The sequence below is a fragment of the Pseudonaja textilis genome, chromosome 1 (genome assembly GCF_049901715.1).
Source record: "Pseudonaja textilis isolate UNSWEBS1 chromosome 1, rPseTex1.2, whole genome shotgun sequence".
Taxonomy (NCBI): Eukaryota; Metazoa; Chordata; class Lepidosauria; order Squamata; family Elapidae; genus Pseudonaja; species Pseudonaja textilis.
The window spans coordinates 297,261,854-297,278,293 of record NC_141990.1 but is presented as its reverse complement, the minus strand read 5'-3'; the positions used below and the strand labels follow the sequence as shown (position 1 = coordinate 297,278,293).

General features: G+C 36.8%; 1 protein-coding gene across 5 annotated transcripts in view; it reads right to left on the bottom strand.

Annotated features, from left to right (window-relative positions):
- The window catches only part of EML1 (EMAP like 1), a 154,157-nt gene that overhangs the window by 11,033 nt on the left and 126,684 nt on the right, over positions 1-16,440 (bottom strand). For all 5 annotated transcript variants that reach the window (XM_087922171.1, XM_087922170.1, XM_026698481.2 and 2 more), the window contains 8 exons: positions 13,310-13,420; positions 12,472-12,567; positions 11,672-11,806; positions 10,204-10,303; positions 8,140-8,294; positions 7,212-7,337; positions 6,394-6,525; positions 1,202-1,269 (listed from right to left, as the gene is read on the bottom strand). In XM_087922171.1, coding sequence (XP_087778297.1) covers positions 1,202-1,269; positions 6,394-6,525; positions 7,212-7,337; positions 8,140-8,294; positions 10,204-10,303; positions 11,672-11,806; positions 12,472-12,567; positions 13,310-13,420 — 923 coding nt within the window. The remainder of the gene's footprint in view (positions 1-1,201; positions 1,270-6,393; positions 6,526-7,211; positions 7,338-8,139; positions 8,295-10,203; positions 10,304-11,671; positions 11,807-12,471; positions 12,568-13,309; positions 13,421-16,440) is intronic.

Sequence of the window (16,440 nt, the reverse complement as noted above, 5' to 3'; positions counted from 1 at the left end):
TACTAATTTAACAACTATAGTGATTCACTTAACAAATGTGGCCCTAGATCAGAGATCTGCAATCCCTGGGCCATGGACCGACATCAGTCCATGGCCTGTTAGGCAGTGGGCCATACACCTGGAAGTGAGCGGTGGGTGAGTGAGCAAAAATAAAACCATCCCCCCCTCAGATCCGTGAAAAATTGTTCTTCTATGAAACCGGTCCTGCTGCCAAAAAGACTGTTGCCCTACATGACACTGAACCTAGCATAAGACCAGGGGGTTGCTAATGAAAAACTGCCCAAACTAAGCATAATCAACCTCATATGATATTAGTATACTGATAGCATTTGACATTGACTACATACCAAACAGCCCTAAAAAGGTTCAAGTCAGATTTAGCTTGGTTAAATAAAAATGTCTTTGCTGTAAATAGATCATAAATGAATTAATTGCATTAACAAGTCTGCTTTTTTGCCATCTTTTGTTCTACTTTACCAGTATATTGCTTTTTATATTTTATTTGTGAACTGTCTAGACTAGTTGGGAGTTTGGCTGGTGTACAAATATCTTGTATTCCTAGGCTTTGAACATAAGATCAAATATTATTTCGGAATGTCAAATACTTAAAATGTGAGTTATCAATAATTCAGGATGTGGACATGCAAGAAATTATTTCTATTAAATACTATTACTATCATTACCAATCTTCCTTTATGAAAAGTTGTCTTAACTCATATACAATAGTCAATCTTTATGAATTTGGATCAAACTTAACATAACATTCAGGATATAACTTCACTTTTACTTTGTGTGAATACAAGTAGTCCTCAATTTATAACAACTGGGAGCAGCATTTCTATTGAAGGTGGTTGTTAAGTGAGTTGTGCTTGATTTTACAACCTTTTTTGCCATGGATGTTAACAAATTATTGCAGTGAATTATGCGCTCATAGTGAATCTGGCTTCCCACACTGACTTTGTCAGAAGCTAGCTGGGTAAGTAGCAAATGGCAATCATGTGACCCCAGGACGCTGCAACCGTTACAAATACTTCATACTCAATTTTAGATCATGTGACCGTGGGGATGCTGGGACAGTTGGAAGTAAAGGGAACAGCTGTAAGTCACTATTTGTGACTGTTGGAGTTCTGAACAGTCGCTGAACAAATACATTTAATCACTAGGAAAACCCATTATCTGAGACAACATATTTAACACTTACCTTCCAGTGAGCGTTCCTACTGCAACTACAGACCCTGAAGGATGAAAACCAGAAGACTGTGCTGCATCCTACAATGTTCCAAAAGAATTATATTTGTTCAATAATAGCCAAACATTTATATATAAAGCAAATTGTTACAAAACACAGTCTATGAGCTCTTATTCTTGTTTTAAATAAGTGTTAATAACTCAGTCTCAACTGTGACAACTCAGTTTACTTGACATGTCACCTGGGAAAGGTAAAGGAATGAAACCTAAGTCAGAAGGGAAATGGATTATTCCACATATTCCAGAAAGAAGTGCCTCAAAGCCATAAAAAGTAATTTTGTGATACGAAGTTTGAAGCATAATTTAAATATTCATATTGAACTGTGGCATTGAAAATAAGATTATCCCGATACAGCATACTCTCAGAGAAGGGTATGTAAGAAATTTTAGCTATCATCAATAATACGAATAAAGTTCCCAAGATATTAAGTCATTAATACATAAGGAAAGAACATGATTAATTATGTGAAATCCTTTTTGTTGAATGTGAGACTTCTGAAAGGAATTTATGTAATAGATTTATGCATTTTAAAAACAGGATATTAAGGTCAATATACTGGAATGAAGGCTAAATGATGCTAGGATTCCAGAACTGAATATTTGTATTGAGAACCTTCCAAAATCAAATAAATCCTTGAGCCCACTTGGGAGAGAGAAAATTGGAGCTATATAAGATGCTGTTCCTACCCTGTTTCGCTGCCTGGAGACTGTTAAATGGGCTGCAAGAGATTTTGGGCTTTAGGGCTTTCTGCATCTGGGACTTTACCATCTTTGGTGCTGTACCAAACAGACTTAGTGAAATCTAGGTGTGTTCCTGGACTCAACTCCTGTTTAAGGAATAGGTGGCAGTAAGAACTAGGAGGACCTTTACACAGCTTCATATTGTGTGTCAGTTATGCCTATTTCTTAATCAAGAGGCTCAAAGTTACTCATGCCCTTGTCATTTCCTGTCATTCTTATGAAGTCGACCAAAATGACATTCAAGCCCAAATTGTTTATACTTTACCTCACAGTTAATGTAACATGAAAATCATTCAGTAGATGAAGTAGAAACTACAAGGGATTGCTTGGATCTTCTTGGAAAAAATGACATTTAATCCATTTTACCTGAGAAGTTTCATATGGTTTTGCTCTATATTGACTTTTGATTGAATCTCACCTTAATGGAGGATGGGGGGGAAGAGGCATTGCTTTTTATTGTTTTTATATTGGATTTTTGTCTTTGTAAACCATTTGGAGTTACTAAGAGTGAATTGGGCTGCCTTATACATTTTTATAAATAAACAAATAAATATCACAAATACATTTTATGCAAATAAAGTAAGTCATTTTTATGTTTCCAAAACATACTCATGACATTCCCTCTATTTCAAGTGCTTAGGTTGCCATGGCAGTACCATCCACACAAAAGAGAGCTATTAGCAGATGCAGGAAAATCCACAATTTAGCTAAGTAGAAAAAACCTCAAAAACTGAGCATGCATAAATAATCCAATAGACTATTAATCACCATGGTGGCACTAGTTAGCTGTCTGACTAGACTGGTGAACATAGAAATACTGTGTTTTGTTTCTTTCTTTTTTAATGTATATAAATTCACTATAGGCATCAGGCTAGAAAGCAGGAGACTGTGACTAAGTCTTAGCCATGAAAATCAGCTGGGCCAGTCACTCTTCTCAGCTCACCTCACCTCACAGGGTTGTTGTTGTGGGGAAAATTAAGTGGAGGAAATAAAATAAAGTGAGATTTGTTAAACTGTTATTTTTACAATTAGCTGACTTCTCTCAGAAGTGAACACTCAGGAAGTATATGAAGCTTGGATGAATGCCTGTACAGTATTGCTGTGGATGATATTTCAAATGTTAAGTTGAAGCATACCATTCTTAAAATTAAAAACTTGTCAAGTCAAGAAATCCTCAGCATGTTACATGATGCCAGTAGTTGTCCGTACAGTATTGGTCTTATGCTCTACCTAATAGATTATCCAAACAGATTGGGAAGTCATTACATGGAAACATTGAATGAACCATTTCTATCAAATCTTTCTTACTGTGAACAGTCTCTCTGAGACTGCACCAAATGCAAGATTTATCATTCTCCTTGCTAAAGTCTCTAATAGAGGGAAAGGGGGATTCTTCTTTTATTCAGACAGTAGATACCTAGAAATCTTTCCGTATTACATGATGAAAAAGGGTAATTTCTAACAAGCAGCATGAAAATAATTGTATGAATGGGAAGCTTTGATATTATGTAAGTGAATCAGGTGAATGAATGGGAATTTACAGGATATATATATATATGTATGTATGTATGTATATATGTATGTATGTGTATATATATGTTTTCTGAGGTTCGAACAACCAAAGATCCATATATATATATATGTATATATATGTATACGTGTGTGTGTGTGTAGGTCTAGGTGTGTTCGGGTCTTTTCCCGTGTAAGATTAAGAGTATCTTGGTGACATTTCGGCAAGGTCCCACTCACCATCCTCAGGCTGGTGCTTTCGGCTTTGTGCCAGTGTAAGCAGTGTGTGATCGGAGCTGCTGTCTCTCTATAAATAATGGTGGTGGGGGCTGGAGTGCTGGGCTGGTTGGCTGCGCTGCTGCCTCTTGATTGGTTGATGGAGTTGACGTTGGTATAATGGGCTGTGTGATGGCCTTGATGGCCTTGTGAGTTTTGTTGTGGAGATATCCTGGATCTTGTGCTGTAATCTCCTGGGTTGTTTGTTTTGTAGTGATCTTTTTTCCATTAGCCTCTCGTGTTTTAACAACTTGGGTAATGGGTTGTGTGATGGGCTTGTGAGTTCTTTTGTTGTGGTATCCTGGGTCCTGCATTGTAATCTCCTGGGTCGATTGTGTTTTGATCTCTTTTCCATTAGCCTCCTGTTTAGTAACGGCTTGGGTAATGGGTTGTGTGATGATCTTGTGAGATTTATTGCTGTGGTATCCTTGGTCTTGTGCTGTGATATCCTGGGTCATTTGCTGTATTGCAACTTCTTGAGTTCTTGTGGTGTAATTTCCCGAGTTTTCTGATATGATATCCTGAGCGGGTGGCTGTGATGTAGCATTTTGGGTTTTAGTCTGGCTTCGAGTTTGGGATCTGGGTCTGTGTTCTTGGCATGTGTCAACTTGTTTGGTTTTGGGGTCGGGGGGTGAGACAGCTGGTGAAGCAGCCATGGTCTGTTTTCTGGATGGTGGTTGTCCTTTGTTTATAGGATGGGCTTGGGCCTGGGTCTGATGAGGGGGATTGGCGGTGGTGTCCCATGTTGTTTTGGGGCTGGTGTTGGTTTTTGTGGCTGGAACTCGTTTGTTGGTGAGGGCCAGCTTCCAGATGTCTGGTAGGCGGGAGGTATCGTCCCGTCTATTCATGTTATGTGGGGTTCCTCTATTTCAATGGCTTCCCTGATTATTCTCTTGCTGGAGAGTTCAGTGTTGGATATTAATTTGGTTCCTTCGAAATTAATTTCATGTCCTGTGGCTTTAAGGTGCTGGAAGAGGGAGGAAGTATTTTCTTCTCTTCTGACTCTGTTTTTGTGTTTTGCAATGTGTGCATTTATTCTCCTATTGGTTTGTTCAATGTATGTGGCTGGGCCATTGTTGCATGGTATTTCAGAAACTCCTTGGTTTTCTAGCTTTGGGGTCTTTGGGGTTTCTTAGGATGTTGGCTATTTTTTGGTCAGTGCCAAAGGCTGTCCTGATATTGTGTTTGTGGAGAATTTTGCTGATTTTGTCTGTGGTGCCTTTGATGTAGGGGAGGAGTGCGATACCGATGTCTTGTTCTGTGTCTTGGTTTTTTGGGGGTACCTCTTTTCGAATTAGATTGGTGACAGTGTTTCTTTGGAATCCGTTGGAAATTAATATGTTAGTGAGGGTGTGTAGTTCTGTTCTCAGGTGGTCTTTGTCACTAGGCGTTTGGTTCTGGAGAGGAGGGTCTTGGCTACGGAGTTGATCTGTGCAGGGTGGTGATGGGATTGTGCATTTAGGTAGCAGTTGGTGTGTGTTTTTTTCCGGTAGATGGTGTGTCCTAGGGAGCCATTGGTTTTTTTGTAAATTAGGATGTCCAGGAAGGGAAATAGGTTGTTGGTTTCTGTTTCCATGGTGAATTGTACTTTGGGGTGTAGGTTGTTAAGATGTGTGAGGAAGTTGTCCAGTTTTTCTTTCCCGTGTGGCCAAATTGCGAAAGTGTCATCTACATATCTGAGCCAGAGTTTGGGTTTGGGTTTGGATTTTTCTAGAGCGTTGGTTTCAAAGTCTTCCATGTATAGGTTAGCGATGACGGGTGAGAGGGGTGATCCCATGGGTGCTCCTTCTATCTGTTTCTATCTTTGTCCATTTTGGATGAAGTATGTGTTGGTTAGGCAATGGTTGGTCAGATCTAGGATGTGTATGGGGGGGTTGTATTTGTTTTGGATGGCTGTCAAGGCTTCTTTGATAGGTACTTGGGTGAAGAGGGATATGACATCGAAGATCACGAGTAGGTCGCTGGGTTGTAGGTTTTGTTTCTTTATTGTTTCTATGAAGTGGAAAGAGTTTCATTTCAACTCACAAGGCCATCACACAGCCCATTATACCAACATCAACTCCATCAACCAATCAAGAGGCAGCAGCGCAGCCAACCAGCCCAGCACACCAGCCCCCACTACCAGTATTTATAGAGAGACGGCAGCTCCAATCACACACTGCTTGCACTGGCACGAAACTGAAAGCACCAGCCTGAGGATGGCGAGCGGGACCTCGCCGAAACGTCACCAAGATACTCTTAATCTTACACAGGAAAAGACCCGAACACACCTAGACCTACATATGTGTGTGTGTGTGTGTGTGTGTATACATATATATAAATTGAGAAAATGATTCTGTAGGTAAATGCATCAGTTGGTGGATATGTGAATGTATATGGAGATGAATTAACGTTGTATTGAGATTAATGTCAGGTGAATATACAAGAAAGGACACAGTGAAATACATAATAGCAATGATTCTGTTATTGCCTACTTAAGAGTAGCAATTCTCCCTTGATTGGCTTGTCCAGAGTGGATACAGCTCATAGTTCTAAAAATATTCCCAATTCCTCACTTAATACTTTGTTATAAAGGTAAAATTATATTTTAACTCCCCCCCTTTTTTAGAAAAAAAATACCTCTATAGTTTTGTTCCAGATTGGATGATGACTGATTGCATCCCAAAGCATAATGTGTTTGTCTTGCCCGCATGTAAAAAACTGAGGTTTGGTGGGATGGACTGCTAGTCCCCAAAGCTCATCAGTATGGCCCTGAATGAACACAGAAACATTTCTTTGGTAGATCAACAACAGTTGGCATAGCATCATTAAGCCAGAAATCCTATCAAAACACTATACGAATAAGGTATTTATTATGCATATTATGTTTAGTTTCACTTGGTTTTACACACATATGCAAGCTAGTGTACAATCCAGGCACAAATTACTTAAATTATATCTGGGCTAAAGGTTATATTTGAACTCAACATTTAAATATAATGCTAATATAGCCATGCATAATTAGCCTACTTGTTTGTGTAAAAAGAAATAATCCTGGCTTGTCTGTATGTAGTAATCTATAATTTCAAGGTTCAAATATCATGGTAATTTATTTATGCATAATTAATTTACTGGTTTGTATAAAGGAAGGCTTAGGCGTACTGTGTTTAGTAATCCAGGATTATTGTCTTTAAATGAAGTGGAGATAATTCCACATCTGGTCCTTTTATTGGTAATACTAGAGAAAAACAGCTTTAAAAATCTATTCTGTTCCATCAGTAAAACTGTAAATTGGGGTTACATGGACTTTTTATTAAATTACTACTTATTTAGCAAGTTCTCAACTCATCCGCAAGAATAGTTTTTTCAGGTTTATTATGCCATATTTTTCTAAAATGTCATCCATTTAACGTTACCCTGTTTTTGAAAACAGATTGTAATGAAAAAATAATAACTACCTGGGTAATGGGAGAAAAGCCTCCTGACAAAGAACCTTGGAGCACAAAGTTTCGAGTGGTTCCTATCAAAACAATGTCCCCCTTCCCTTCTGCTATTGTTCTTATAGGACCATACTGCTCCAGAATCTGTTTTAGAAAAAAACGGAAATAGTTAAACTGAGTGTGTATTTAAGTATTTTTCAAGTATACAACCCTATTATGCTTGCATAAAGATATCAATGAGATGGGAAAGATATTAGTTGAGCCGAATCAGTTCTTTCTTTTGGGAAACAAGACAGAAGTAACTTTTGTTAGTTAGAAGCAGAAAACAATGAAGTTTTGTTTGAAATAAAAGCATTTTAAGGGTTCCAGGAGCACTGCTGAGGGCTCTTCCTATTCTTTCCTAAGAAACAAAATTTATACAGAGGAAAATAGGAGAGATTTGTAGCCGCTCTCAGTTACAATCCAAAGTAGTTATGACAACGCTGACCTACAAGTAAATGTAATAAACATGCAAATGTATAATTTTTACATCTTACAAGAAAAAATCAGCTGTTTCTCTAGACTGCATTTTATTCACCAGCTTCAAAGATCTATACAGAGAGTTGGTGAGTAGTCAATGGGTCTATGGAACTGTGATAAGCATTTCCCCACAAACGAAGAAGATAATTAGTTACAAAGAATGTGTTCTATAGTCTCTTTCAAAGGACAAGAATATGTAGGACAAATTTGTAGGATAAGCATCAAAAAATATGGCCTCTTCAAAATAGGTGAATCATGTGATTTATCCAAAGTTACCAATATATGTACATAGAATACAGATATTGGTAATGAAAATCACACTAATATTTTTAGAAGAAATAAGGGAAAGTATCTCAAGTGGTAAAACAATGAACATTCTTTAAAACAAAAATGTTTTCAGAGAAGTTTTAAAGCCTGGAGTCATTACCTCAGTTTTATGAATTTTCTGATAATTTCCATTCCAAGATATCAACTTTCTGTCCTTTCCACCTCCAGACACAAGAGTGCCATCTCGTAACATACAAAGGGCAAATATACCCCCTTCATGAGCTCCTTGAATTGCAGTGCTTATTCTGTTGGTACCTGGAAAGAAGAGGACAGAAGCTCACTTAAATAATGTTTTATTGGTTTATTCATTTAGCTTTTCCTTTCCTGAAGGAAATAAAATGTAGTGGCCACTATAATTTCTTTCTGATCAGGAACTCTAAAGAAATGTTAAAGTTTTGAGAAGAAGAAACAATAAGTCAACTATAAAACAGGGTTGGGTTTCTAACATCCTAGATCTCCTCTTAGGGCTTTCTTTAAAAAACAGAGTTTTATAGCTAACGTGAAACAAAACAGGGTTGGGCAAGTCTAATTGCAAATAATAGCTTTTCCAAAGAAATGGACAGCAATAGAGAAGGCTCCACTGTTTGTGCCTTGCACTTAAGAATCTCTAAAGGAGTGGGCCTTGAGTCGTTATCCTGTTTAATAGCAATAACAATAACGCTTAGATTTATACACTGCTCCATAACACTTTACAGTATTCACTGAGTGGCTTACAAATGTCAGCATATATGGGTCCTCATTTTATCGACCTTCGAAGGCTGCATCGAGCTTGAGCCTGTCAGGATTGAACTCCTGACTGCGGGCAGAGTTAGCCTGCAATAATGCAGTCTAACCACTGCGCGAGCTCAATCTCATTTGATGGACCATTTGAGTAAATTTACAGCTCATCTACAAACTTCACAGCATTCCTCATCCATGTGATCACCATTGCAGACAGTATGTGTTTGCCTTGTTCCAGACATATGGGTTTTTTTTCTTTTCTCCCCACTGTGGAGATGAAAGATTAGAGAGAAACTGATTGCAAGAAAGTAAGCCGTTTGCTCTAATACATATTGAAAACAATGAAATTGTGCTGGCCACAGACTCACTATAGAAACAGCTTATAGTATTCTTTTGAAATCTTTCTTTCCAATTTCTTTGTTTTGCAAAGGGTGCGGGGGAGAGAAAGCAAGCAATTTGTATAGGCAAATTTGTCTGCCTAACCTGTCCTGCCGCTGGTACAATTGCACTGCTTTTGACCTGCAGAAAGCAAAGTTTCATCTCAGGAAATATTTTTATCTTCAATTTCTCTGCTGGGAAGGGAGGTCAAGTAAAGGAAAGATTGCCTATAGAAATTGGTTGATTCCAACCAGTGGCGGGATTCAAAAAAATTATACGACTGGTTCTGTGGGTGTGGGTTGGTGGGCATGGCAGGAGAAGGATACTGCAAAATCCCATTCTCTCCCCACCCCACTAACCTGCTTTCCAATTCTGCTCTCCTGTGCAGGGCAACAAAAGAAGACTCAGACAATCAGCTGGGACTCGGGAGGCAGAGAATATAGATGGATGTGGGACCAGTCAGAGGTGGTATTTGCCGGTTCTCCGAATTACTCAAAATTTCTGCTACTGGTTCTCCAGAATTGGTCAGAACCTGCTGAATACCACCTCTGATTCCAACCACCATTACCCTTTTGCAAAGCAAAGAGATTGGAGAGAAAGAGATTTCAAGAATTGTTTGTCCTTTTACACATTAAGAACAATGTGATCATGCCAGCAACCTAGGGCTAGAAGTTGTAGATGCACTATGAAAATAGTTGAAAGTTATTGAAATCTTTTCCTCTGCTCTACAGAAAATTGGAGGGAGGTGTTTTAAAAAATAAGCAAGCAATTTATGTAGATAAACTATTTTTTCCAGCTGCTGGTGACAATTCACCAGTTGTAGTAGTAATAGTACTATTATACTATACTATAATATAGTATACTATAATATAAGCCTAATAAACCTAAAATAATCCTATCTATTATTTTAAGAAATAACGTTTTGCATAAAAATAGGATTAAATTATGTCTCAAAGGTTTTCTCCCAAAGTCTTACCTATTTTAATGTGTATGTCTAAAGATAATTTTTCCCTTCTATATACAGTAAAATGTAATTTACTATTATGCAAGTTCATTCTTTCCTTACCCTTTCCCCATACTAAGATATTTCCACTTGAATCTCCTGTGATTGTATCACCATTTTCAGAAAATGTCACACACAAGACAAACTTTGGCTTTTCTTGTTTCTACAGGATAAAATAAAACATCACTGAACAATATACTTTTATTATATATTTCATATATTCTGTTCAGTTATCTATGTATTATAAACTATTTAAAAAACACTGCTTTTCTCCCTAATGGAGAAAAAAATAAATACAGTAACATTTAAAAGAACAATGCCTTGTGTTCATGGTTTAAAAGTGACAAAGTTATATTACAATCTTAATGTAGTAGACAGGGATACCACTTAAGGTCCAGAGGCTGGATCTGGCCCATGGGGTGCTTAGATCGGGCCTGCGGGGTTGCCCTGGAAACAGTGAAGGACTGCCTCTGCCAGTGAAAACTGAGCTCGGGAGGGTCACCCATGGCCCTCCCTAGCTCCATTTTCACTAGCAGAGAGTTGCAGGATGCTGTCGCAGCAAAAAACTGAGCTTGGGAACCCATTTTTGCTGCCAGAGCACTCGGGAACAGTGATGTCAAGCTGGCCATGCCCATCCGGGCCACACCCTCTCCAGTCCCCCAAGGTCAAACACAACCCTGATGCGGCCCTCAATAAAATCGAGTTTGACACCCCTGTAGTAGAACAACTGTATATGTATAAACCATATGAATAGCCTACATTGTATATATACTTTCTCTCCCCAGTCTTGACTTGTTGCATCTAAAAAACAATGTAATATCAAGAGCCACTGTCTATTAACTAAAAGGCTTGAAAGATAATTGATGATATTTGGCAAAAAAGTGTACGAACAAATGTGATTTTAAAAAATATCTTTATATTAAATATTAACTCAGGAAAATGGCAAGGAAATAGAGAAAGATAGAGGGAAACCTCCACTTTAAGGTTTATCAAGCAAAAGGGAAAAGAAATAATAAAAGACATAGCATGACAATGTGCAAAATAGGATCCTATTAAGCACAAAAAGATTACTAAAATAAGAAAGTGATCTTAGTAGCAAAAGAATATCTTATCAGTGCAATCATCCAATAGTTTTACCCATAGTTTTAATAATACAGTAAATTTTTGATTCACTCTTTTATATTATTCTTAGCTACGTAAGTAATCCCAAAATAAAACAGACTTAACTTAATCATGATCAAGTAGATAGTTAACACTTAATACTTTAAAATAATTAAATTACTGATTTCATGGTTTCTAATGAGAAATTTCATTTTGCTGGGATTTAAAAAAATAAAATCATGCAGTAAGAGGAAGGTTGCTAGGGAATAGTTCAAGATACAAAAGGAATAAAGAAATAAATTCTCTGTTTACGACTTCATGTTTCTAAAGAACAACAACAAAGCAAAACTGGGAAACAGAATATTAACATTCCCCTGATGATCCTCTGGCTGCAAGAGAAAAAATTAAACAAGAACATAAACATTTGTACCTCAAATAATCCCTGCTTTTTGATAAGAGAATTCCCTTCAATTGTCCAAAAATAAAGATGAGATTTTCCACATGTAACTATGATGTTAGTGTCTGTAGGGTGAAAATCAGCGGCAAATACTGCTTCATTAGAGCACTAGAAGAAGAAGAAATATTTTAAATTTGGAAACAAAGCAATAATTTTAATATTAATTTCTAAGAACTCCTTGTTTGATACCATATCAGTGCACTGTGATTTTCAAATTTAATTTAAAACAAAGACAAAATACTTCATGTAAAGGTTTGTAAAATGTGATATGTCTTAAAAGAATATAACTTTTACTTATGCAGTCTACTTACACGTACAATTGAATAAGGATTGTTTAAAGTTTTTTGATTTTTTCATACACGAATCTCAAGTTCCTGGTTTGTTGCAAAGTGTGAATTTTACACCAAAAAAGATAAATTTGCACCTCGTACAGTGTCTACAGACCCAGGAGGTCCTGGTTCAGTTTAGAAATGAGAACTATGAATGTGCTGTTTTCTTCATTTCCACTTTATCCATACAAAACAAGTTTCTTATGATTTCTTCCACTAATAAGTAAACTTTCTTACAGATACACAAAAGAGGCAGGATATTTTCTCCCATAGCATTAATTTATAATGAAGAATACATGTCAACAGGAAAATGATTTAACAGCAAGACTAGTGGTCATATCAACAAGATGTTTGAATGATGGCGAAATATTATGGATATTTTTTGACCACAAAAAAAAAAATAAATCCTGCTGGTCTCAAGTACAACACACAAATGTAAAGTACCTTGACCTCTGCAACTTTTTCTTCCCTCTGCCAGTCCCATACTGAAAGCACATGGTCATTGGAGTCATCCACTGAGCACAAGTTACTGCCTCCATTCTGAAATAAAACATGAAGTATTCCATCATCCCTCAGTTGCTTGCTATTTCAAAACCAAGTGATTGATAGCATTCATCTTCAAATACAGTTTTGTACTTATGAATACTTGTCTGAAAAAAATGGTGTATCTTGAGAATGTTGAGATTAAATAGCTTAAACAATGATGTATTTTAATGTAAAATGCAAACTGTGTGAATTTTAAAACAAATGAAATAATCTGATTCTCTTTCTGCATTCAGCTAATTCCACAGATTAAGCAATGGGATAAGGGACAGAAAGGCCTTTCTTCATCTAATATCCAAAAATAAAAGTAAAAAAATCAAGTAAAGAAATGTGAAAAATATACAGATAGCTATTTAATGATATTATATAACAACATTTATACCTATAAATATGTTTGAAAACTATGTTCTTATATTTAAAACTTCCTTAATTAGGTAAAGATTTCAATCAAACAAAACTAATTCATATTGTTCAGATACAGTCTCTAGAAACAAACAGTATTATATACCATCCATTGTAAAATCAATTCAATCAACATTTACAGTTAGAAAGGAAGAATTTCCAGTTGTCTTAAAGGAAAAAATAGTCCAGTTGCCTTTTGAAAAAGCACATTTGAGGCATCTATGACTTGGATGACTGAGAATCTCTGTAGACATTCAGCAGTCTTAATTTTAAAAAACTTATAATTGGCCCTGAAAATCTTACAAAGCACATTAAATATATATTAAATGTTACTCACTGATTTAGAAAATGCAATGCATGTAACAGCTCGATCAAAGAATCCCATGCCAATTACATGTAGTGTATTCAAAGTAACAGAATCCCAAATGCGGATATGAGGCAGTAATTGCTGTGAAAATGAGCAAACAAAAATAGATGCTTTAAGGGCAGAATTCAGAACATAAACAATTCTCAACATCCTAGATGGAATGCACAACATTTTCAATTTGCAGAAACAAAGGTAAGAAAAAAATAGAGGTTCTATTCTATGGTGAAATTATTACAGCAATTTGTTACTTGAATATTTTAACAACAGTCATTATTCTGTTTGAAGTCATTAGCTCAGTTCAAGGCAAATGAGGTACTCTGAACAACAGTCCAGTCTATGCCAAAGTTTGAAGGGACAACAATTAACTATGGGCATACTGCTGCTAAAAGTTTTAGGATACCTGCCCATGTAGAACTGCACTGATCTGGCATTGGCATATAAGCTGTGCCACAAGGCAAAATGTCCACTGTATGATTTGCTCTGCACAGTTTGGAAGCAGTCTATTTTTCCTTTGGTAGAAACTCTTCCTTCATTCTTCCTCCTATTCTCTGCACATCAAGGTCCCAGTAGATTTCATAGACAACCTTATTCATGAACACAGATTCAATATTTTAGTCAATGTCACAATCCCTGTTTTTAAAAAATCTTGGCTTAATTCTACCTGCTTATATAAACCATGTTTTGAACTCTTATCTTAACCCATCTTCGGCCAGTTGCTATTGTTGTTAGCATATGGTGTCACAGAGGCCAGAAGACCACAATACTACTGCAGAGTAATTGCCAAGGTACCAGCTCAGTTATAGGAAATGCTGGTGCGCTTCCCAAAGTGTGCCACACAAGGGCAAGCTGGCTTTGCACCAAAGAGAAAGATGAGTGGCTCTTTCTGCAGCATCACCCAGGCCCCCCTCCTTTTCCAGAGCTGTCTTGCAAACGGGTGCCACAACTGGGAAGGTTCAGAACCACCAGGAATCTGACTGCCTATATAGAGCATCAGCTCGTCTCCTCACCAAACCTATTGTCCATTTGCATAGAATATACTTTCAAATTGTTATGTGGACAGAAGCTGAGACAAATGACAACTTACCCTGACATGATGTACTAGGCTTGAATTGCTGGAGTTGAGACCATCTCCAGGGTCATTAAGCCACTGAACCACTGCACTTCTCCTGACCAGTGAGTTCAAACAAATCTATACTGTGATTTATCTTGCAATAGAAGTACCTGGCTAAAAGCTATGGTTCCATATCATCATCACTACTTTTAATAGAAATATTTATGCCAGGAAAATAACATCTTGATATTTTGCACTTTTCCTTCATAATCAAACCTCATTTTTTTGCAAAACAGTCAAACATATACATGCAGTCAAAAAATGGAAGTGGTGTTTAGAACTTAATTTTCCCTGTTTTTGTGTAGAGCAGTAATGGGATTATTTGGTTATTCCATAAATTTATGTAGTTGGAGAAGAAGGCACTGACTGAGGATTTCTGTATTTTGGTCAGCTTGAGGGGCCATTAATCGCCTCATAATATTCCCATGTTTTCAGTGATCCAATGTCATTGATGCTAAAACAATTCTATTCAAATTCTTTGGAAAATGGTAATAGCACTACAGTTCAAATGGCAGAGGCTATAATTAGTGCAATGAATTTGTTGGAGGTCTTAATTGAAATTACTCTTTTAAGTGTAGAGTCTCATTTGAAGTGCAGATATTAGAGTTATGGAGTGTTTGAGGTTAAAGGCAAAAAGATGTTTTAGAATGCATGAAGAGTAGCACCTACTTGCAACTCTTTAATCAAGCACATTCTTATTTCAGAATTGCAAACTGGCGCTACACTCCCATATGCATTGAAGCAATCCAAAGTCCTAATGGGAATAAAGCAAATGCATTATCAAAAAATCTAACCTTGAAAAATATTCAAAGTATACACGTGAAGAATTATCAATATTCTAACATTATGGTGCTCGAATTATTGGGAAGAGAGAAGGGTCCCTGGTATTTTTGGAGGGCACTGGAGGAGGGGAATATGAGTTGTCTAAAATTAATAGGAATCTATTTGAATTGATGAATATATTGTGTCTCTTTCCATAATATGAAAATTCTAAAGTTTTATATAAATGCTTTCTCTATTTTCTTGTTATAGTAAAACTAATTATATATACTTTTTTGTGTGGGCGAGACCTTCAAGTCAGTGTTGACTCTTAACAACTGCCTGGACAAATCCATGCAATTTTCTTGGCAAACCTTCAGAAGTGGCTTGCCATTCTTATCTATAAATTGTATAAAATCTTCAAAATGATAAAATAATATTTTTAAAAATTGAATAACCTTATAGATTAACAACTTAGTCATAAAGAAATGTTCTTACAAATTATGATTAATTGCAGACCCAATCTGCATTTTGAGTGCCCTTGTATGATTCTAATTTGACATACAAACATATTTTCATATAATATATACATGCAATGCATTTACAGGACCACTAGAGAGCAATCTTTGTAAATTTAAGCCTCAACTACAACTTGTACAGGAGATAGAAAATATTTATATACTGATGACTGAAGTTAGTGCAATGGGCTAATTCACCAGATCTTAATGCATCTTTTTAAACATTTTCAAGGAAACTATTTTACATTGTATCCAATTTAAGAATTAAACCCATGTTATGTAATTAAAATGACAAACCAGATAGCTGTGGAAAGCCCAGAAATAGAATGTAAGTACTGTATAATGGAATCCCTTATGCGAGCAGCAGACCGACATGCACATGCCCGAGTGCCCGCTGGCACACCACTTGCACAAGTTGAACTGTGCACAGACTGCACACGCTCCAACCAGCCACTCATGTGATCCAACTCTGAAGAGGCCATAGCCTGGTAGTAGAGTATGGCCTGGGGGTTGTGGACCACTGATATAGACAACACATCACCATAATAAAAAAGGATCAATCAGAGAACACCTGTAGGACCATCAACAACACTTTCAAAAGACTCTGGTTTACCAGAAAAGAGGAAAGCAGCAACTCACTACCCTTCCTGGACATCCTGACCAGCAGAGACCAGAAAGGCAAACAAGAAACACAAGTGTACAGAAGAACTACC